General features: G+C 36.5%; 1 protein-coding gene across 3 annotated transcripts in view; it reads right to left on the reverse strand.

Annotated features, from left to right (window-relative positions):
- LOC134529217 (keratin, type I cytoskeletal 9-like) overlaps nucleotides 1-24,071 on the reverse strand; it is a 37,972-nt gene extending 13,901 nt beyond the window's left edge. For 2 of the 3 annotated variants that reach the window (XM_063363088.1, XM_063363087.1), the window contains exon 1: nucleotides 23,930-24,070. In XM_063363088.1, the coding sequence (XP_063219158.1) occupies nucleotides 23,930-23,996 (67 nt within the window). In that variant the 5' untranslated portion in view covers nucleotides 23,997-24,070. Of the gene's footprint in view, nucleotides 1-23,929 lie in introns of all 3 variants that reach the window. The other variant, XM_063363089.1, reaches the window with a different exon arrangement.
- Between the last annotated feature and the right edge of the window lie 776 nt (nucleotides 24,072-24,847).

The raw sequence follows: 24,847 nt of genomic DNA on the forward strand, positions 1-24,847 counted from the left end.
TTTTGGAACAAACATGGCGTCAAAAATATTTAACATTTCGTTGGCTCTCTATAACATTATGAATGAGTCGCTGTATTTTGAGTACGTTTCAAAGTAAAAGTTGCAGTTCAATAGACACATTATTATTTTTTTTAACTTCTAACATGTGTACATGCACAAGTTTTTTTAAATTTAGGACTAAAGTTTTGTTTACAGAGACATCAGGCCGCGGTGGTTGAGTGGCGACTGACATATTTGCCTACCGGCTAAGTCTCAGCATACCTCGGATCTCTCCCAAGCCACAACACTCGGAATACTCGCCGACCTCCGTAGCGCAGTCGGACGCCCACCGGCTTGCGGTGCGAAGGGTTCTGGGTTAGAGTCCCGGGTAAGGCGTATGTGTAAATTTGTAAGTATCAAAATTGGTCACAAACACGTCAAAGTCAATAAAACTGTCAAAAATTTCAATAATAAGTCATAAAGCTGGGGAATGGTTGTTTCGTTTGTGATTTAAAAATCACAAATCAGCCAAAGATTTTTTATATAAAAGAAATAAAAACTAAAAAGATTTGGTCAAGACACTCGCCTGAATCCAAAGTGATCCCGGTTCAGTCATCGGTGCTGTCACAGCCTTTTTATACACGCGTTAGAAGTTATATAATATATGTAAATATATACATGTATATATAATTTTAATGTATCTTTAGATTGCAGCCTTTAATTCAATAAAATAAAAAGACAGCGCAGAGTTCGTTATGTTTAGAAAACTGATAAAATGTTAAATATCTTTGACGCCATGTCTGTTCCAACACAATATTCTTGGCTAATAAAATATAAATATTTTTAAAGTTGCGATTATGTCTTTTCATGACTTATAAAGTTGACAAATTGCATTATAGGCTATTTTCACTATCATAAAGTTTCACTTGGCCCACCAATACGCTAGGTCCGTCCCCCAAGGTTCACGGAAATGAATATATACAGGTACAATCCGCCACACGCGGGTCCGCGAAACGCACGCGCGCATTGGACTTTCAGCCTGTTTCGCGCGCATTCCATTCCATACTTCACCATGATTTGAAAGGAAGAAAATAAATACTTTCCATCTTGAATGCTTGCCCGCGAGGGTGCGCAAAACGTTATAATTAGAAGCAGGATGCAGCGCAGGCGTGGGAAATACCCCGGGGGAATTTCCTCTTGGGGTTAGCCGCGCGTGCACCTGCAGCCGCCGCAGAGGGTAATGAGCGGGGCGTGGAGAAGAGGTTCCCCCTCCCTCCCCTACACGGGGAGATGACGCCGCAGCGCTCGCTTGTTTTTCCTCGCCGAGGTCATGGCCGCCTGGTTCCGTCCCGCGACCACAGACCGCGCGCGCGTGCAAACAGCGCCGCTCGAGAGCGTCTCAGCCAGGCCCGGGAGACTCTACAGGCGACCTCGGGAACTCGCTTTGTTTCGTCACCCCGCCGTAAGGGGCAGCACAAGCATTGTAAATCGCGCCAAAAAGCTGGAAAAATATGTAAACAAATATTAAATCTTGTATGGTGTGAGGTTAACGAGTATTTTGTTGCGTTCTGATACTTAATCACCAGTCACCAGTGTTTTACAGAGATGGTTAACGCGATTAATAGTTTTCTTCGAGATTAGTTCATGGGAACGAACTTATAATCAGTTCTTTTTAGAACCAAACAATGTCTCGAATTGCTTTTTTTTTTTTTTTTTTTTTTGTGTGCCGGGATGTGGTTCAGTGACTGGAACGAAACACAGGATACCTGTCTCCGATGATAGTTTGACTGAAGTTTGGCTCGCAAGAATTAACTGCACTGACTGGTTTCAGTGCGAAGCCGTCTCTTGCACAATAAACGGGTGTGTGATGTCCATTTCAGTAACGACTGCAGAATGACATCGGATCAAACAAGTTAATTACGTTTGCAGTCCCAAACAAGGTCTTGCCAGGAATGTGCTGTTTATTGTTGTTCTTCAATGTATAAGGTACAGATGTGTAATTGTACTTGTTAATTGGAAGTTTGATTGGTGTAGTGATTTAAGATACATGCTTAGATGTGCTTGCTTTGATTTCAGGATTCCATGAATCTCCGTGCAAGGAAAATTCTCAAGCGACATGGTTCAATGAGGTTAATGGCAGTGGTATGTGTGAAATTAGAAACCTTCTAACTTCAGGTGGCACAGCACAATAGGATGTTCATGCTGCCTCTTAATAACTTAGATGGCCCATTTACTCATGCCTAATGATATTCACATAGAGCGGAAAATTGTAACTGGCAAAGTATGTGCCTCTTTTAAAGGACCACCTGTATGATAAAACGTTTCACCGAATTATATACACTGCTGCATGGTAATTTATGAATACTATAGTTTCAAGATTCATCATAGCTGCATGTTTACATCATAATCCTTAAAACTGGAGCATGGCAGCCATATAACATTGGAGCTATGGTGGTTGAATGGTCAAGGTAATTGTGCAGAGTAGTGGCTTCTGGGAGAAAAAGGCAAACGATAACTAAGGTTATGTCCGAATCCCCCTTAGTTAGAGATCATCATTATTTTGAAAATGGTTTGTAGTTTATTTATATATAATACTCCAGAAATTTAAAAAATTTAAAATCTTTCTTCGTTTGTATTTAACTGGTATAAATAAGCGAATAAAAACATAATTAATCTAAACATGTTTTAAAGGAAGTTTCAACAATAAATTCACATACCAAAGGTAGAATCATAAAGTAAATTGACGTATATTTGTTTAAGAGCAATGAAGTGGCAAACATTAATAATTTTTGGTTAATCATTGATTTTCCTTTATAATTTATTTGTTAAAAGATTACAATGTAAATAACCTGATCGACTGGCTAATACCATGAGAAGTGGCCAAACATTGACTGATTGATTAATTGATTAATACACTTGCGATTGGGCTTCGGCCCGTGGCAAGGAGTCCCCCCAACGACTTCATCACTCTCTCAAGTCCTTTCCTCTTCTCACATCCAGTCCCATTCCACTCCCGCCTCGTTCTCACCAGGAAAACTTCACTTTATCTTTCCATTCTTCACCAGTCTCTCTCTATATTCCACCCATGACCCCTCCTCCCTCTATTCAACACTTTGTTCATCCTGTCTCGCAGTGTCCCCCATTCCCCCTCGCCCCTGACGCCATAAAAAACTTCACCAATCTCTCTACTTTCCTCCTTCTGTGTAGTGTGTCCCACCCCAGCTCCTTCATCATCATAGATGGCCTATGCGTCTCACCCTTCGCCCCTTCTTCACCACCCACCGTACCTGCTTTCCCCAGTCTAGGTAACTCTGTAGGGTTACTCCCAGGTACTTGTATTCCCCTACCTCCTGCATCTCTTGCCCCTTCCAACTATATATTTTCTTAACAGCATTTCTTCTCCTTGGTAATCTGACCACCTTCGTTTTGTTGGTATTCATCCCCATTCCATTTGCCCTCGACCAATCATTGAACCCATCCGGATTCGTCAAGGGAAAGTGAAGTACTCAAGGTCTCAAGTACACAACTGCCTACTTGAATTAGGGCACTGCCCAAACGAAAGTTTAGGTAGGTTATGTCAGCTACATTAATTTGTAGCATACTTTATATGTGTTATTAATGTGGCATACCTAACCAAACCAAACTTAAGTTTTCATTTGCCATTGTTACCCAGAAGCTGCTACTCTACAGTAATACCAAGTAGGAACTGGGTAGATGTTCCTGTGAGGTGGTGGGTTTTCTCTGGGTAAAAAAGTTTCCCCTAGTTAATCTTTGCTCCATTTTTATCCCACTGGCCCTGATCATCTCTAATGACTCCAATGTTGTTGAAACGTTAACCCCAAGAATTTTTTTTCTAGATGATGTCATAAAGAGTTCAGTCATAATCATGATTTGAGCCTATAAAAGTTATAAAACGAATTGTTTTTGCTAAAAGTAGTGCAGTTTGTGTTTAGCTGCATGTGCTCTTCAGAATAGGTACAGAACAAAAAAAATAATACATTTGTTTTAGGCCCATATTTTACTTTGGAGCCTCAAACGATTCTGCCTGTGGAGTCTGTTGCTATGGATGCAAATGTTTTGGGTGTACATCCTGTGAAGTATTGGAAGTAAAGTAAGTTTTACTTATTGTAATTACATTAGTTAAAAATATTTTACATAGCAGGTTACTGATGCATTAAAATATTTTGGTAATACACCTTAGTCTATTTTAGTAGTCAACTAATATATTGGTCACTAGGTGTTACATTATTCCTTTGTTGCAACTTTCAGGTGTACCACTTAAATTAATGTTTCTTACAGTTATATCTTTTACATATTCATAGGTTCAAGGGACATGCTTTGCATGTAACACGATTGCAGGAACTGACTCCAAAGATATCTGTGTTTCACAAGAAAGTGGCATGGCTTCAGAAAAAGACGGCACGTCAATGTGAGGTAGCGAAAAGCCTCAAATCGAGAGAAGATCTTGCAAAAAAGTTTGAAAAAGGAATTCAAACAACAATTTATTGAAACATGTAAATGAGGTAAGCATTTCTGTGTACGTATATTTCATACATTTGCTGGACAGTGCTGTTAAACCGTAAAATACAGACACAAAAGGCATTACTTGAAAACATGTGAATGTATAAATCACGGTTGTCCAAATACAATCAAGCCAAGGGCCAAATATGTATTTATCCTTTGGAGGGCTGTAGACATAAAAAAAAATATTGTTTAGCATGTTAATGACATAAATCTGAGGTTCACATTCATTTGAAATGTTTTAATTTTGCTGTGATTGACATGTAATGAAAATGGTGATAATAACTTAATAATTTTAAATAACAAATCCCCTATTTTATACTCTGAAAAAAGCAGAAAAGAGTTACATTTTCTGCTAAATATTTATTTATATTTATATTTATTTTGATATGCGAGCTCACAAACACGTCTCAAGGGTAGCGCGTGGCCCGCAGGCCACCTGCTGGGCAGTTCTGCCACAGCTCCAGCGTAAATCTTTATTTTTAATATTATTCAAGCTGTGCAAAGACTTGTGAATTTTCACCCATAAGCAAGGCTTGAAGAGTGTTTTAGCAGAAGTAAAAAAAAACTAATAGTATAAAATTTATAAGAGTATAACCATTAGGTTAGAATTGTAAATACAATTTTTTAAATTTTTACGGTAAATTTTTGCCCTAACACACAATTGTTAGTTATAATATTATGACCATTGACAGCAAGTAGCATAGATTTGATATTGGATTGAATATAAATAAGATAAATTAAAAAAATACTTCGTGAATTACATTACAAGATTCTTGCATATGATGTTTTCCTGCTTAATACAGTTCTTTCACTTAAATCCCCATAATGTCTTCTAAATATAGTTTTAACTAAAGTTAAATTCTTTGGCCAATTCATAAATTTTATAACTTAGTTTTATTTTACTTTGGGGTTACCAAAACAATGATTATATTTAATAAGCTACATCCTGTTAACTTTTAATTTGTGGCTTGACTTAGATTCATGAATTATTTTACTTTTGTTAATTTAAATGTCTGCTTGTTTCTTTGCTATCTCACAAAAGTTCTTTCAAAATTCGTGCATTTTATTTACTAAAATATCTGCAATACTATGCATCCGGGAGCGTGCTAGCGGAATGATCACTGCTTACATATGTCTACCTGCAGTGTTTGTTGTTTCATAAATTATTTCAAATATGTATAGAAAACGTCATGGTGCTTTAGTTCAATTAAAATTGTATAAGGTAAATAACAAGAATTTAAAAAAATTGTAATTTGTAATGTTATTTTTTTCAATGTCTAAACTTCACTACTACTGCTATTTTGTGAGCTCTATTTACAGTTTATTGTAAGATTCAATTTATTTTTATTTCACTTTTTTTTATTCTAACAGATCAAATCTGACTTTATCCAGTGTTAAATGAGGACTCAGAAATAACTACCAAAGGGAAGAAGATTCACAGTTAAAGAGAAAGTAGCTCCATTGGCCCTGTATAAACAGACTGGTTAACGGTACTATTTGCTGGCCAAATTGTTTGATCTGACATCAAGAAAGACCTTATATTCTGTCGAAATTTCACTACAACCCTGGCAAAAATTTGCACATAGTACACTATCTTCAAGAATGTGTAAATAATATTATTCCTCCTCAGTAAAGGATTTGTAACCTCATATTTGACGAAATGAGTATCCAAGCAGCTCTTCAATATTTTCCGCACAAAGATCTCGTTGTAGGTTTCCAGGATATGGGTGGCGGTGAAAGAAAGCCACTGTTTGCTGACCATGCCCTTGTTTTAATGGCCAGAGGCATACACAGAAAGTGGAAACAGCCCATTGCTTACACTTTTGTAGAAAGTGAAACAAAAACGATTGATTTGGTGAGACTCATCAGATAAGTATTAAAGGCATTGCAAGATGCTGGCTTGTCTGTAGTATCTTGTGTGTGCGATCAAGGAACTGCAAATGTTTCTGCCGTAAATGTCTTAAAAGCCAGCACCAGGGAAAACCTGCTTGAAGGAAGGAAATAATCCCTATGTTTGAACCCCCTCACTTCCTCAAGTGCATTAGAAACAATCTTTTACCAAAGAAGTGCGTTTTCATATGGCAGGGGACTGAATTAGCTTTATCATGTGATGAAATTGTGCAGTTTTATCTATATTATATGCAGCAAGATGAGAATTTGAGGTATTGACCAAAACTTGTAGAAGAAATGCTCTTTCCTTAAAATCAACAAGATAAAGGTGAAGTCTACAGCGAAAGTACTGAGCCAGCATCTGGCTGGAGGAATGAAAGCTTTTGCGGGTAACTTTGGTTCGTTCATGTGGTTATATTTTATCAACTAGGTTGTAAATGTATTTAAGTATGGATTTTGTGACAGTAGTGAATTTTCAGAAATATAAAAACTATTAAAATCAGCACATGCTTGGAAAACATCACCTCCATGTATATATTTAAATAATAACCTTGTTTGTTTATTATTACATCTTTGATTTATAAATAAATATTAGATAATTTCAATACAAACCACTTTGAATATGGCACAAGATCTGTTACTTTAAGAAAATATTTCAACTTTTTGAAATAATTTTGACCCAGTGATTTAATTTAATCCAAATTCTAGCATTGAAATTGGGTTCCTTACATGGACTGATATGCTGTGCCGAAAATGTAAACTGATTACTGTAGAGAAATTATTATAGCATCTGCTAAAGATACAGCCACATTCCTTTATTTCTTTCATTCAGGGACCAACTGTTTGAAGTGTCAACGGCAGTACGGTTAAGGGGTGAAACCTTTACACTCAGCCTTGACAGCACATTGGAAATTTTGGGATGAAGCACTTCCAGCTCTTTGATCAGTGAAATTCATTGATAAGAAAGGTAATAAGACAGTCTCAGTGTGTGTCGAAAATTGGATTTTGACAATCACAAACATCAAGTGCTTTTGGTTCAAGCTGCATAAACATGGTTTCAGGTTCTTGTGTTTAAGTTCCTTGAACCAAGATCCCGTTGAGAATATTTTTGGCTCCATTTGTACTCATGAATTGCAAAACACCAATCCAACATCACATGCTTTTTGCAATTCATTCAAAGAATTGGTAATAAACAACATTATGGGTGCACATTCAGAAGCCTTTAACTAAGAAGAGGATCAGTCTGTGGGAGCTTTGGGCAATATTAGAAAGTTTGTCGTAGGTGAATCTACTCCACAACAAGTTCACCAAGTTCCAGATTTTGCATTCAAAGAAGCCCCTACAGTTGTTGCCACGAAGTTTTCATCTGCAATTAGGGTGTATGTATTAGTATATGTTGCTCGGAATATTCTGCAGACAACTAAAGCTTGCGCGACGTGTAAGGTCAATTTACTCAGTAACGAAGAGTCTGTACAGAACGATACAGTTATCGAAGCACGTGCATATTCAAAAGGCATTTCATGTAAGCCCAACAGAAAGTTTACCTTATTTTTCAACAACATTTTGAGCGTGGCAGAAAAGCACCTGCCAAGTGTAATCTATCAATATGCTGTTGGCGAAGTATTTAAAAATGTTTTGCAGAAAATGTTGGTTTTGAGCACTTGACATGTAGTGTACGCAATGTTAAAAATTTAATGTTAAATTTAGTTCTTAAAATGCTTTTGTTTTGCTTTTACAGAAATATCAATCATATTTTGGTTGAAGCTGACATGGTTGTTAAGACGTCTGATCCAATCAAACTAATGGCAAATGACAAGTTAAAAAAAATGAAGGGAAAAATTGTTTTCTTTCAATATTTATAAACTCATTTGTTTTATGAGGATTCATATTCTTTAAACTGTAAAATTAAAAAGTTCTTTATAAATTTTCCAAAATATGTACACAAAGTAAGAGATATTGTTGGCCTGATTACTGTGTTCCACAACGTGACAAGTTGCAACTACTTTCACCAATTTAAGGGAAATATTCAAGATAAATTCAACCAATATTTATCATAACTATTGGAAATTTTGAATGGGTAGTTGCTATAGTGTCAATGGTGGCTTAAAATTTTGACAGTGAGAAAAACCATAAAATATTGGCAGCCATGATTGTTTTATGAGTACCTACATTGCTTTAATAGTATGATAAACTTTATTTTAAAGAATTTTTGAATCACAAAATCCTATATTGTGTAAAATTCTTATAATTAATCATGTTGCTTTGTATGAGTATGTACAGTGTTTATTGGTTTCATGTAGTTATATAATATTATAGCTGATTCAGTTTATTTAATATTTAGATTGAATCATTTGGCATGCCCACTAATTAACAGCATTTTATTTTGAAACAATTCTGTCTGCAACAGTTGTGTTAGCAGTTTTACTATCTTATACAGTATTTTATATGCATAAGTAATATTTTCAAGTATTTACTTTGTTGAACTATTATTGGCCATTTGAGCTCATTGCAAAGAAATGTTACTTATCATTGTTTTGCAAGTGGGCTGGATTTGCTTGTTAACAGTCTAATCTTGAATGTTTTTAAAAACTATTTTTTAAAAAAAGAACATAAAGTATTTAAAATTAGACTTTTTTTTAATACATTGCATTTATCATATGCTATATTTTATTAGCCATTTTACCAAATTTTGTCAACATGCCTGCATTTTATTTTAGTCAGTGTAAATATGTCACATCTAAAGGAATTATAAATAATGGATCTTGCTTCCAGGGTTCAAACTTCCAGCGAATGGGAAGTACAGTATGTTTTGAGAGTTCTGTAGGCGGAAGTATAGTTGCTTCTTAAGTGAAAAATGTTTTTATGCTTACTATAACAACTGTAAAAAGACTGAAACATAATTTTGTGAAGAAGTATGTATGTGGTAATAACATGTGTGTTACTATTTTCTGTAACTCAAGTTATTTTTCAGGTTAAATTAATTTAAAACTCTTCTACTGTGTATGTTGTATGTTTCATCTCATAAGTCGTCAATTTAATAGCACACTATTTATTATTATGTATTGAAAGACTCAATGTGCAAGCCTCAGCCATGTACGGTTTACGTGAAAAGAGAAATAAAAACAGGCCTATCTTGTCCCACGATTCCCCGGGTTTGTTCTACCAAAATAATTATAAAAAAGCTTTTTTTTTTACTTTTGAACCGTGACAGCACTGTTCTCAGTCACATCTTGTATGTGTGTTATATGTACATTATTCATAATGTTAAAAAGTCATAATGTTGCAAGATTATATTTATAATTTAACATAGTTTTTCGACTAAAAATTGTGAATAAACCTACTGTTCAAGTCTAAATATGCTTATAAATAAGTGGGGATAACAATGCATATGCTTCATGTTGATTTTGCAGACAAATATGTGGCTATTGGTTAATGCAATTTCAAATAAATTAAATGGGACAGATTTCTTTATTTTATGGACAGATATACTGTATGCATTGACAAGTAATAATTTGAAGTTGCATCAGCATCAAGGTTATTAGAGGCGAATGAGTAAGGAAATAGCGAGATGGAGCAGTAATAGCACACACTGGGGAAAACCTACTGGTTTGCAGCAACATCCAACATGTTCCCCAATTTTGAAAAATCCAGGTTACAACCAGTCACTTAGGTGAGAGGCCAGTAATTTGACCTCTTAACCATCATGCCTCTTTGTTTTAATATGGCATAGATGGGGCGAACACAATGAGCAGTGTGTTAGTGTCAACAAAGCTCATTATTTAGGCTCTTGCAGGTGGAATCTTCAAGAATAAAATCATGACAGCCTGCCAACATTTTGTCTGACTAAAGCATGCTTAACAGTCTGTCGTTGCTAGTCACTGCAGTAAAGATTTTTATTTTTTGATGTAATTCAATGCACCTGCCTGCAAGCGTTTGAACAATTAAACTCTGTTAGATTCCCGTTATCAGTAAACATGCACACAAAATATGCAGTTATACAAAACTTCAAACAATGCAATTAATTTTTTTATAGTTGCTGGTGGCCAAATCAAATAACAGTTATGACAACCAGGTGTTGGGACCCTCAAAGAGCCTGATGCAGTGGACTGCTTCCCCCACCCTCTTCCCTCTAAACAAACACTGTGCAAACATTCACACGAACCAGCTTGTTTTGTAGATTTAAATAAGGTTTTTTACTATGTATTGTTATTTAATTTCTATGATTATGAATAAATCTTTCTTTGCGTATGGTAAAATTTTGAATAAGATTTAAAATCATTTTGTGGAACCAGTCACTGACGACCACCGACTTATGTAGTATGTGCAGCTTAATACGATACATAAACCTTTTGTTTCATCTCGGGGCTTACTGCTGAAAGGCAGAATGCTTCACGTAACTGTTTAATTCGCACATTGGAACACGACAAGACTGCGTGGCTTGAACCTCGCCTAGATTGATTCAATGCTCTTAGGCTGTTTTCATCCATAGAATATTCTGAAATTTGTAAAAGGGATTTGATGCGATTATTAAAATGTGTGTTTCCAAAACCACGTTTTATTATTTAACCAAGTGGGAGTGCGTGACCGCAACCATGATTATGGGAAGCCGTAAGAGTCCACGTGTAATCAACTTCATATAATTTACTGTGCATGGATCAGGTTGAGAGCACGTAAGGTCTGTGAAAATGAGTGGCAGGTGGACTCAAGTCTTAGAACCCCAAACAGGACACATCACTCCGTAAGCAAGTCTCGTAAGCTTGGTTCACATGGTTGTGGCCCTAGTAACGAACCGGTGACTCACTCCCTCGTTATCCCCCCACCCTTTTCCGCTGCGACCACGAGTGTGTTAGAATTGTAACAAAGTTTGTTAAAAAGTCAACAAAGTATCTAACCTAATCAATAATGCTAAAGGTAATCAACAATTGATTTTACATTTTTTTTAAATAATTGGTACATGATCCTAAAACACACAAAATTTTAATTTTAACACGCACGTAAATATAAGTGAAACAGTATAAACGACCTGCAATTAATTGTTAGATATGTACATAAGATATAGGCTATAGGCGTCTTGCCATACTTCAGAGTTAAATTTTTTAAGTTTAAATATGGTATTTAAAATAAAGTTAAGTACTATTAATTATTGCGTGTCTAATGCTGGCATAAAAAATTTAATCCCCAAAAAAATTAAATTTTGGTGAATAGTGCAGTCTAAAATTGTTAGTAAATTTTATTTTTTAAATATACAAAAATGGTTGCTGGTATGAAACATGTCACAAGCTTAATATTCCATTATCTAATTGCCAGAAATGGGAATATTAAGATAGTTGATTCAAAATATCAATACAACACTTAAATTTCAAATTACATTATTCAAAAGGCCCGCGCTCGTGGTGTTAGTTTGTTACCCAGTCGCCAGGGGCGCTATAAACAGTGTCCGGCAGTCTAGTGTCGGATTTTCCGTTCTATAACTACTATTTATTCTTTAGTCTCAACTGCGCTACAACCAAGTGACCTTTGAATGGTTCTCACAACCGGGGAAGATTGAGTTAGGAGTTTTGATGTTTAAACATCTTAGCTCTCGGTATTCGGCATTTAGTAGGAGTAATTTCGTGAAAATTGAATGGAAGTTGATGAACAGAAATGTGAAAGCTAGATGGCGGACCCATGCGTAGCAACTTAATCCAGTGTATAGACACTTTCGTAAATGTTCTCTCTTTAACAGCCAAAGTACCAGCGCTTGGCTACGATTTTACTATTGGTTAAAGGCCTGGAGTATTGTCCATTTACTGACAATGCAGATGTGGTGCCTTCTAGCAAATCAAGAGACAATGCATTGTGTTTGTTTTCGACGAAGTCGTTTGCGATAAGCAAGGCCAGATTCAAGAATCTTTTTCATGGGAATACATGCAAAAGTAGACTGCATTTACCTGTGTTAGTCATACGGCAGTTTACCTAACCATATGCTGCGTGACAATGTAAATGTCATCATATTGCTTCGCATGGACGAACAAATTTTGTGTCACGCTTACGACGATCACATAAACACCAACATGGATACTTAGATATCATCAATGACTGGCCTCTTTATAAAGGCAGGTACCATTAAGTTTTCGATCAGTTTAATATGGTAAAACTCGAGTCATAATATTTAGAAATTAGGTCGTACCAGTCATGCTCCGAGTACTTAAACTAACTGCATACTGTTCTCAAGGCTTACGAAGCCGAAATCCGCAAATACTTACAATTTGCTACTTGGACAGAATGTAGATAGTGCCAAAAACGAATACTAGAGTACCTGGTTGCCATCGACCAGCATGTGGAGGTCTCGGATTCTTGAATTCGTGACATGATCGAAGTATCTAATGCACAAATATGTAACGATTTTAGGGTCAGCCATGATAGTCAGAATTCTTCACTATCTCACTTGGCAACCAAAACAGATCTTGCTACACATAGCAAGAATGTGACTGAGTCATGTATGGAAAGCATCGATAAAGTTAATGCAAACAAATATAATGTGTAAAATGTCATTAGACATGTTTTTAGCCATTATAATGCCGGACTTGGCCAGTGACCTTCATGGTGGTATAAAGTCTGCCCATGCAAAATATATACTTGCTAGAAAAGCCAGACTTTCACATTACATGGAAAATGATGAAATATTTAAACCAATCACTAGTCGCCTTGGCAAACTTGAAAAGGAGCAGGAACTGTCAATCATCATTAAGTCAGAATTTTATGTCAAAGTACCAACTGAAAATAAGAGGAAATATGAACTCACTTGAGAAAAGGACGACTTTACGAGTACTGAGTTTATGCAAAAAACAAAATTACAGAAACGTGAACACCAAGTTAAAGCAATGGTGTAGCCATACCAGAGATCTTTCACAAGTCGGAATAATGAAACGAAGTTCAGAGTGTGCAGGAAACATAATAAATGGTATTTTGGTGCTAAATAAGTAGACTTTTTACAAGGAAATACCATTTGTGTATAGGATTTCAAAACTCATGGGACTCCAAGTCTGTACAAATTGTTGTTTCGCCAGAAACCTAAAGGCTATCTTTACAAATATTTGCAAGATTACAAAACTTCTAGAGCTAACTCATTCACATTTCCGCGATAATGATTCAGAAAGTGGCACATATAAAGATGAAGACCATGAAAATATTTATGTTCTCGCTAATCTCTTTAGTGCTTATGGTGAAGGTTTAAAAAGCTAGAAAGTGGTCAGAACTTTGACTAATGTACTGGGACGACCCAAACAAATTAGTCGATCGTCTGAGATGCCTGCTGGATTCACTCAGTGCAGTAAACTACTAGAACAGCAACGAAACAGTCTCCATACAAGAATAACTGAGAATAGCTGATTACATACTGTGACTTGAACTGGAACTTCACACTACTCCAAGATGAATATACTTTTGACACAAAGTAGCAGTGTGTGGACTTGATGATTTATTCCAGGCAGTATGTGCTAGCTTCTCTGCTGAAGAGATTCAGCCTACGATATATTCCGCCACATATTTGGTGGAGAAGATGCTTGAACGAAGAAATGGGCGATCTAACATCGAATTGTGGGGCATGCATTCAAACGCACTCGATATGCGCACTCGTTCTCGTGCTCGCACTCGACTATATGGAACAACACTCTCGTGACGTCACTTCCGAGAGTGAGTGCGTGAGCACGCATTTTTACCTATTTGGAACGTGAGTGTGACATGAAAATTCATTACTTAAAAATTTTCTTTCGAGATTTTTTTAGTAAACAAGGAATTTATAATTCAACTAAGTAATGCAACGAAAAAATTGGCACCCGAAAAAATCTGTTCTTAAAATGTAGCACCAGCTGGACATTATCAAGATTATTTAAAAATAATATATGGATTGTAGATAATGACTTTTTGGACGTTACCCAACACTAAAAAAAATATTACAATGAAATGTTTAGTAGTATAGACAAATTTAGTTTGCCATTTTTAGTAGTAATTCGAATTATGCAGAAACTCTGTTTTTATTTCATTGCAGTACTAGGGATATATGTTTACAGCAAAGTTTTGAAATACTATAACTGTTTAACTTATATTTATATATGTACCCGCTGTGTGTGGATAGTACTGTATCCGGGTTAAACATCTGTAATAACGATTGGCCAACATGGTCCCTAGGATATTTTCACATGAGGCCACAACGTTCCCAAGGTATCCAAGCCTTGCACTCCACGAACTACTGAGCCACTGTTGGCATAGACAAAAAATGCGTTAACTGGCTTGCTTTTAATCAATTCAGCAGGTAAAATGTTTGGATAATATGTTATGTGTACTTATTAATGCAAATATTATTTCAGATAGTAATTACAAAACTAACATTTTTTGGCAGCCGGTAAAACTTTTAATTTACATTTTGAATGTATTTAAATAATAATTGGCATTTTAAATGTCACTCTACCCAAATTGTGAGCTTGGCTAATAGGCTTGAAAAATTATTAAGAATATTTAAGAATGTATCATTCACGCAAGCTAAGTGGTTCGTAGTTGTTTTTGCCACAATACTTGGTTTTCTATCAATGAGCCCAAGCTGTGTTTGAACCATCACTTAGGGTCTGTCTTATTAAGGATCATTTAAGTCTAAAGCATTCTTGAAAATTGTATCTTCAAGGATCTCACGCATTCTTTGTTAACCTTACGAGTAGATGAAAGGGTCATTATAGAATTACCGATGCAGCTTTTCGTTAAAGGATGAGTCGCTCACGTCCTTGTTCCCTCTGAGGAGTTTGGGGCGCAATATTTGAGTAAATCTGTAACGAAATTCGTTTACGAAGCTAGGAAACTGATGTCTAATCTCTTTTGTGTTTATCTGTAACTGTCAAATGATTAACTTGAACGTGTATATATGTAAAAGTGCCCTGATAAAAGAGTGTGAAAAATTCATAAACGTAAACAAATGACTTCTTAATAAGTTTTAATTGTTTTTTACACCAGGTTGTGTTAAAATAAAAAAAATAGGATATTATTTCACGGTTATTTTCTCACTGAATGAAGCCTTGAAATTAAATGTTCCTTTGGTTAAGTTTTCATCGGTTCAGGACACAGCCTTGCTATTCGGAAACAGCGAAAGTGTCAAAAGACAGCTGGCCAAAGGTTTGTGGTAAAAGGCTGGTAGTGTGATATAATATGTATGAGTGTCTTAGGGTGGTATTCCCATACGTTCGGATAAGGTAGCGAATAAGCACTGCCTTGTTGGGATACTACCGTAACCTAATTCGCGGGCCGTATTCCAGAAAGTGGCCAAACTGAATACCAGCAAGTAAACAAATAGGCAAATGTTTTAATAAACGATGCCATGCGCGAGGCTGTAAACTGGTTTCAACGCATTCTATCGGGCGTTTGGTAACCATCGATACAATTGTTACGTCAAAAATCCTAGAGATAGCAGCACCACCGCACAAAAATAGAACCGTTTTATCAATTTTCTCAAGTACTTTTTAAATTGCGATTATTTCTTGTTATGATCATTAAAGTATACAGAATGTATTTCAGAATAGTTTCGCTATCATAAAGTTTCTTTTCGTACACCAACACGTTTGGTACATTCCACGATGATCACAAACATGACCATATATGAGTTAATGGCGCCAGGCGTGGGTCCTCCATCTGGGAGAAATCAACGAAAAAGTGATCTCTGCGCATACGCGGAATTTAGGAAACTGATAGGACACCTAAAACAAGGGACTGGTCGTGTCGAAACGTCCGCTAGCAATACGGTTAGGGTACAGGTGTAGAATATGCCACACATAAATCCTTTGTGTCTAGGAAAATTGGCATTACTCACTAAAATAATTGAACCCGTGGCTTTGCAGATGTTTGTGCTATTCTAGTACTAATCAGAGCGTTGTTTGCTGGAACGCTTAGTCGAGAAGTCCAAATGAGTTCATGACACGTTCTTAAGATGGAGTGGCGTAATTGGTGTTGCAACCGACGAACCACGTCGCTCTTTTGTCAGCTTTGCTTCGCTGGCAACTCCGCTGATAAATGAAACACGATTTGCTCGTTGATTCTGTGCACCACTTATCATTATTTATGTCTTTATCAATGTTCATGCTTTACTTTATGCTTCACGAAGCTAATATAGTGTTAATCAGGTCGTGTTCAAAAGCATGCAAAATATGTGATGACGAAAAATAAACAATGAAGTACGTGACATTTATCTGTAGCATACGATTATTTAAGTCAATTTTATTTGATATTTTGTAAACATTTATTTGGTTCGCTGAAGTAACGCGTGCAAGAAACAAAATTTGTGAAAATGTATTTTTAAAATCGTGTCTTTGCTAATCCTCAAGTGTTCTGAATTAGTATGAACTGAAATTAAATAAGAGTTTTTTTTAATATTTTAAACTGAGATTTTGGAATAAGTTATTATTTATACATAAAATTGTAAATTTATTTAAATAATAAAAAGTGTAAATTTACAGGAATACTTAATATTTTTTGAAATCTGAGCTAATGTTATGAGAAAATGAAGCTTGTCTACATGCAATGGGGCAGCGGGAAAATAAAATTAATAATAGTTAAGCAAGTTACTATATAATTATCATATGGAATTCTCTTACTACACATAATGATGCATTTTAAATAACCATAATCTTTATTTGAAACCTGCCGTTCTTAACAAGGCAGTTAGGTAAAACGGAAGTAAAAATCTGCTAACAACTTAACGGATATTTTATGGGAGTGGCGGTATCAGTATATTCCTTACTTTTTTCTCGTCACGACCTCAAAAACTAAATTATTTCGAAGGCGTTAGATGTTCGTGTGACCAAATAACTTTCTACGATAATAAATTCGATCAAAGATCAAATTATTCTGTCTAAATTAGATCACATCTAAACACTTAGATCACATCTAAACACCCAGATGGTCGTTTGGAAAACGCTTCATGTCAGTCGACATTCTTCAATTCGCACTTATGTGAAAACTTTTTGAATCAACATTCGGAAAAAATCTCTAACGGTGCCTGTGCGTAACTATTTAAACTTAAAATTTGCCTGTTACAAATATAGATTTTTACATGCTTTATTTAGCCAGAGTATTTATTAATCCCACCTAATTCCTACGAATAATAAAAGACCTAAATTCACGTACGCCCAGGGAGTGATTTAAACTTACGATTCAAAATTTGAAATTCAGTTGTGTTGAACAGCGTCATATGGAGACTAGCAGAACATTTAAACAATCAAGTTGGCTGTTAGAAGTTACATTAAATTTACGGACTTTGCAACGAAGGATGCTCCTCTAATGATTGAAGGGTTCTTCGTAGTTCCAGGTAAACAGTTGTACGTTAGAGCTATAATCATTAGTAGATGTAGCATAATAATTCAGTTCAGTTATTCAGCTCATACTTACCATATTCGGCAAACACAGGCAAAATGTTTTTTTATATATTTCTCTACTTCACAAAACAATTCACAGAGATATTTAGATTTTTGCTTCCATAAACTATTGGTAATCGTTTTGAAAATTTTAAAACTAAAAAAAAATTGATAAAAATTATGTCAATCTATGACTGAATAATTTAAATGATGATGATATTTCGCTGATATTTAAGTACGGTTTAATTTTTTTATTGTGTCTTGTGTACATTTATTTTTCTTTTCATTGTGATTATAAATGTTATAAATTTTGAATCTATACACAACTTTATCGTACATAATTATTAATCACATTTTTCAAACATTTCGTTCTTTTTGTATGAACATCGTGTATTATTATAAACGATGTGAAAAAGGAAAATAACACGTAATAAAATAACAGACCCCATGAAAGCAAAATAGTGTTTTTTCTGTAGACTTACCAAGTTTCCTTGCGAATTTGCATTCAGCGAATGTGAAATCAGCAGCTATAAATTTACGAACACTGAATGATGTTTAACTAGTGTGCTTCGTTAATTTACCTAGAAAATTTTAAACATTGGAAAGCTTTTTGTAAAGGGATTACTTATTTGTGCTTTGTTGAAAAACAAATGGCAATATGGTCAGACGTTTTTTCTTTTTTGTTACTTGTGCAAATGAGAAGTCAAGGCAAGAGTAGGATTCTTGCGTCACATGGCAAGACTCAAAAACTCAAGTCGAAGGGAGCTCCAACTCATAGTGTGCTTCGAGCCACTTGGGTGCCGACTCGAAGCTCAGAAATGAAGTCGTACCATAATTTTGGAATCAAACCACTGGCCATCGTCACGCATTCGCCGACGAAGCAGCTTACTTTTCTGAAAAAGGCCGTAGTGAAATAAGGACGTGGTGAATGAAATAAGGTCGTGGTGAAATAGACCATGGTGAAATAAGGCCATGGTGAAATAAGGCCGTGGTGAAATGCATGGGCAGAGGAGACAGGAGTGCCCACCGACAGTTCGCCACGTATCTCAAAATGAAAATAATTTTTTTAAAACGAATATTCAACCATATTTCACATGTCTTTACTTGTTTTCATGGTGCCACATAAAACTCTCGATCAATAACTGGGAATCTATGGGGGTAAACGTCCAGGGTCAATCGCACAAACATAAGCCACTTGGGCCGTGACAAAGTCAATCGTGACAAGGTCAATTGTTCACTTGTGCGGCTAAAGACAGGCAACTGACCGAGCAAGGTGGCGCAGTTCTTGAAGACGAGACTCGTAATCTGGAGGGACCTGGGCTCGTGTCCTTGCTCGGACACTGTCATTTCAATCAATCATGATTTCCCGAAATCATTCCACGCAAATGTTTAGACGTCATTGTGTCTGAAGTCATAGCTGACTTCCTCTTCAATTTTACTTCATTCATTGTCAGGCCCCGATTTCAGGCAGCTAGCGCTCTGGATAGACAATTTTTAGCTTCCCCTCCCTACTTATAGTTCCCCTTAACATCATTACATTTTACAAATTCAAGCATTCATATAATCAGTTTTATAGCAGCACATAACGCAAATAAATACTAAGATTTCACAAAGACGTTTGTCTTTTTTCTTATTTAAGTTTAGTAAACGGTCGTTGCATTTTTATGCGGCTGTTGTAACTACCGCAATAAAACATGAATTATAACAGCCTGAATAATGTGAAACGAGTTTTAAGTGTATTTTTATGAGGTATTTCATTTAAGGCCTAATATTTTTAAGCGCAATGCAATAGTTAGTATGAACTAAAATTTCCCCTCGATATGTATTGTTTGAAAATCAAATCATTGCCGTACGTTAAAAAACTCATTTTTCCCGTCCCTCAATTTTTTTTGTTCTATTTTTTTCCGTGCTTCAAATTCTCCCACCCCTCAAAAACTGGCGCTCTGGGCAAATGCCTGTTCGGTCCATTTGTGAACAGGGTTTTGCCTCTAATTAACGACCCCGCCGTCGACGAATCTTAAGTTAAAAATTATATATATATATATATAGGTATATATATTCAAGACAAGTTAAAGACCCAAAAAAATAAACCTGAAGCTATAATACACATGCGAATAATTGCTCTCATATCTGTGCAAACATGAAATACTCAACTATATAATGTTTTGTAATTTGAATATATATATATATATATATATATATATATTACTACAGAAAATAGCTATTTCAGCATGCTCCATTTAATTTAGTTTTTATACTCTGTATATTTCGGTTGTAGTTGCACACACGAACACATTCAAACCTAAATATCAGACAGCGCAAGAATTCAGTGGAAGGAATTTAGTCATGAAAAAAAAAATAACAGTGTTGACGACAACAACGGCGAGAATGTTTAAACAATAACAGTAAATGCAGACAGACAACCAAACCTGGACAACGCAGCAAATATATGAACACAACGATGAAGATAAACATATAATACGAACAACGGCGACAACGCCGACGAAAACACCAGGTATCCTATGACAAAATAGTTGCGACGTTTCGGGAACTGGCATGTGTTCCCGTCATCAGGCACAAAAAGACTGTTGTCCATAATACCTGTTTAGGTTCATCGTTGGGTTTATCTGTTTGACATCAGCTGACTTAGGCTTGTTTTCTTTGGGTTTATGTTTTCATTTTTATTTCTTATTTTGCATTTACGAATTTTTTCCCATGACAAACAATGCAAAACTGTAATGCGTATGCATAAAAAATTGTATTAAATCAAAATTTCTCCATTGCACGAATCATTTAAAGAACGTAGTGAATACTTGTACATTTGCGCTGATTCTGCAACTGGATAATATTTAATCTGGAGGACTCTGGGCCAATGGCACACTATCAACAAAAGTAGCATCGAACCACAGGCTATACCAGCCGAGACATTTCACCAGTCAGCAGCCAATGAGCATGTGGCATTTTCCCGCGTGAGCAGAGGATTGTGAAGGCTAGCATATAGGTCGTTCAACTCGCGAATTTTTCCAGTCCCTACTCACACGTATGACGTGATTGAAAATCCCGTGTAATTTCTCATGATAGCTCTTATGGGATGTTCCAGAGAAGTTTTGGATGACCGCTTGCAGTTTAAGTGGAAGGAAAAGGTGAAAAGTTTAGCATTACTTAATAGTACATTAGTAGTACAAAAGTAGTAAGAGAAAAGGTCATTACAGTTTGTCACTAATGTTAAAATTCAAAAAAAAAATTTTAATATAGTTTATTTTCTATGATTAAATGTTACTAAATATCAGTATTCATGTGATACTGAAAATACAAACTAACACGATAACACGCATTTTTTTTAGCATTGACGGTTATTTTGACAGCTGCAAGTGAAGAACCGCGTGGTATGCATGGAGCTAATATACAGTAATACATCTGGAGAGGACAAGGGAAGGCCAGCAAAGGATGCGAGGTGAAGCCGGGTATCGGCGTTTGTTCCCTGCTTTCTACGCTGGAAGAAAACGAAAACGAGCCAAACTTGTCTCGCGCGGCGGAAAAATCCTCCAAACTAAACTCGCAACAGCTCCGAAACTATCAAAACAATCAAACTGAAAATTTTACTGGATTATCTGTAAACATTCTTTCCCACACCGCTTTAATATTTTTTTCGAAACATGAATACTTTCATTTTTAAAAATTAAATACCTATTTACTGCCAAATTTTTTTGTGAATACGCAGAGTAAATTTCAACATCGAGGAAAAATTTTTGTTTGCAACTATAGGTGGGGGACACCTGCGAATGAAATTAGGAATAAGCTTCAAATTTTATTTATATACCACTCTAGACGCATTCAACCCAATACTTTTATTTTTACAGAGAGTTGAAGTGGGAATAATGTTTCAGTGGGTAACACTACCGACATATGTCTTCGTAACGCACTTCTATTTGTTATTATACTTCTCAAATTTTATAATTTCATACACAACGTTTATAAAAACGAATTCTTACTTACTTCATTTAATCTATTACAAATCTCTTGTAATATACGTGTATTAGTAGAAGTTAGAAGTCTTTTCAATATCATGTTCATGTTCCAGTCTACTTACTCAACCAACGTAACATGCAAACCTTAGCTTAACACTGGTAGAGAATTGTTTGTAATAACTGTAATGCTATGCATATACTGACAATGTAAGAAACTTTCAATTTTATTAATTGTTTGCATAAGAATTAATAATTTTAAAAAATCATAGAATAGGCCTTTATAGACTGAAAACCTTTCACGTAGTTTCAAGTAGCGTACATAAAAGTTTTTAAATATATATAATTACCAAATATTGTTGAATATATTTAACATTTTTATACATGTTACAACACACATATAATAACAAGCCTATATAGGATATAAAAAGACAGACGCCAAATTTTAGAATTTTGTATTTCTTTTCTCTGTGTGAATAAAATAACAGTTCTTAACGTAGTTGCTAATACATACTGTACTATATTTCTAAAAAAAATACGAAAACCCCTGACATCGTCACCATAACAATGATAAATTTGCAAAATAATTAAGGCACGTCTTTTAATGCTACGAAGCACACTCTTAAGAGAAATGTTTTAAACTTATGTTGGGATTTATCTAATATCTTAAAAGCATTGTGAAACCGTTCCTTTGAGGGAAACCTTAATATACTGAACACCATATCATCCTTTAATCGAGTTAGATTTTCGCTTCTTAAGACCCATTTGTCTTCAAAATGCACTGTACACAATGCATGGTTCGGAGACGCAGTCCAATTTTTCCGCTTTGTCGCTTTTTCCCAGATCTGTCGTTGATCGTCACGTTTTGGAAATCTATGAAAAAAGTAAAGAATTATACAACTGAAACTACTTCTCTTTGTTAAATAGTTTTCTTAGGTTTTTCGAAAAGTTCGAAGATTAGTTACTTCTGTTTAAAACATTTGCCACTTTTTTTTTGATGCTTCAAAAGTTTTGGGAATTAATTTAGTTGACAAATGAAAAAAAAAAATCTTTAATACATGTGAAAAGCAACGCCATCCGGCTTGGAATTCCATCGATTTGTACAGCCATATGCGCTACAGGAAATCACCATTGTAGCCGCACACCAGCGCCACTCAAACCTCAAGGACAAGTGGGCTGGGGCTGCGTTTGCAGTAGAAATACGCTCTCCTCCTCTTTCTTTTCAACCCTTCTTCGCAACCGGCTGGCTTCGCTCTCGCCCTACACATGTCCACTCCAGATCTTCTTACATGCTCCTTGGTGGTATGTCCTCTCACGCGAACCTCCAGTCCTTGCTGCTTCCATGCGTCACCCTACGCAACCTTGCACGCATTTGCTGTTTCCCTGCGTACCCCCCACGCATTTACTGCTTCCCTGCGTACCCCCCACGCATTTGCTGCTTCCCTGCGTACCCCCCACGCATTTGCTGCTTTCCTGCGTACCCCCCACGCATTTACTGCTTCCCTGCGTACCCCCCACGCATTTGCTGCTTCCCTGCGTACCCCCCACGCATTTGCTGCTTCCCTGCGTACCCCCCACGCATTTGCTGCTTCCCTGCGTCACACTGTTTCACCCTGCGAGCATTTTCTGCTTCCTTGCGCAACCATGCGTCACCCTGCTTCACTGTGCGGGCATTGCTGCTTCTTTGCGTCACCCTGCGTCACCCTGCGTCATAATGCATCACTTTGCGTCACCCTGCATAACCTTGCAACACCTTGCGTCACCCTGCATCACCCTGCATCACCCTGCGTCACCCTGCGGGCTCAACTGTCACCTGGCATAAGCGCAAGGCTGTGGACTGGTGCGCAGTTTTCTCGTCGTGTATAGGACAACTAGGAGATTAGAGCAGCAAACATGACATTATATGGCGGAGAAATGAAGATAAAAGTTTAACGCCAGTTCTTTGAGTGATTTCAATGAGCTATATTAGGTGCTTGTTTTATGAATAGAATTTATTCTAAAAACATGCTTTTTATCCAGTTTAACTCTCCTTAAAATACAGTTTATAAAAGAAATACGGAAACGGAACGAATCTTCCGCCCTCGGCGTATTCTTAATTTTTTTTTTTTTTCGTAAACAAGCCTCACTCGAGTCTTGAGCAGAGTTCAAACCGCGTGGTTTTAACTGAAGATGTGCACAGTTGGGCAGGCGGGTCCATACCTGGCGGCGTGAAGGCTATAGTTGAGGCGGCGGCCACCAGGAGCGCCAGCAGAGCGGAGGTCACCATGTCTGCGGAGGGAGGTCTGACTCAGCTGTGGACTCGGGAGCCTCTGAGCCGCTGACACGCCGCGCCGGAGGCTATAAGCGCGCGGAAGCCGAACAGTTCCGACCCGGCGCGAAAAACGACGAACAGGGAAACGTGCCTCCAGCTTCTTCTTTTTTTTTCCCGCTGCTGCTGTAACGCGGATCCACCGTCACGCTAACGTAATGTTTTGTGAAGGTCGGATTTAATTGACGGCACGAAATTCGCAGCGGAGCGCAGGCTTCTGTGTTGTAACCAGGTGAGCGCACACGAAGAGAGTGTTGTTCTGTCAGGGATGTTGTTGGCCGTGGAACTGGGCAAGGAACCATAAACAAGCACAGCCTGGAGTGATTACTGAACATCTCGGGAACAGGAACTCGGGATGGTCAGAATGAAACCCAAACACACTTTCTCCAGAATGTGAATGGCAGGAACATATATTTATTAAATCTATATTTCGGTTAACAAGTTAGACGGCAGTGGTACTGGGTTTCTTTGCATACAGAATTAAAATATTTTCTGGTTGAATGTTAAATATTCAAGATAATTTCTGAAGTCTTGTAGTTGAGCAAACATGAAAATATAATATTATACATAAACGTAAAAACCTGGAACAATTTATCTTGTAATATTGTCAACTAAACGGTATAAGCACCACGCAACGTTTAGTTAATCATTTTCGGGGCAAGTTAATTAAAATGTTAACCTAGAAAGTTTGGAGCTCAGCTCTAATTCACTACGAATGATAATTGCCACAATATTCCAGGCCTTTCTCACAATGAACTAAATGTTTCGGATATCGGAAATAAGCTGAAATAATTTGTCTTCCTAATACA

This window comes from Bacillus rossius, chromosome 2, assembly GCF_032445375.1.
Source record: "Bacillus rossius redtenbacheri isolate Brsri chromosome 2, Brsri_v3, whole genome shotgun sequence".
NCBI classification, from domain to species: Eukaryota; Metazoa; Arthropoda; class Insecta; order Phasmatodea; family Bacillidae; genus Bacillus; species Bacillus rossius.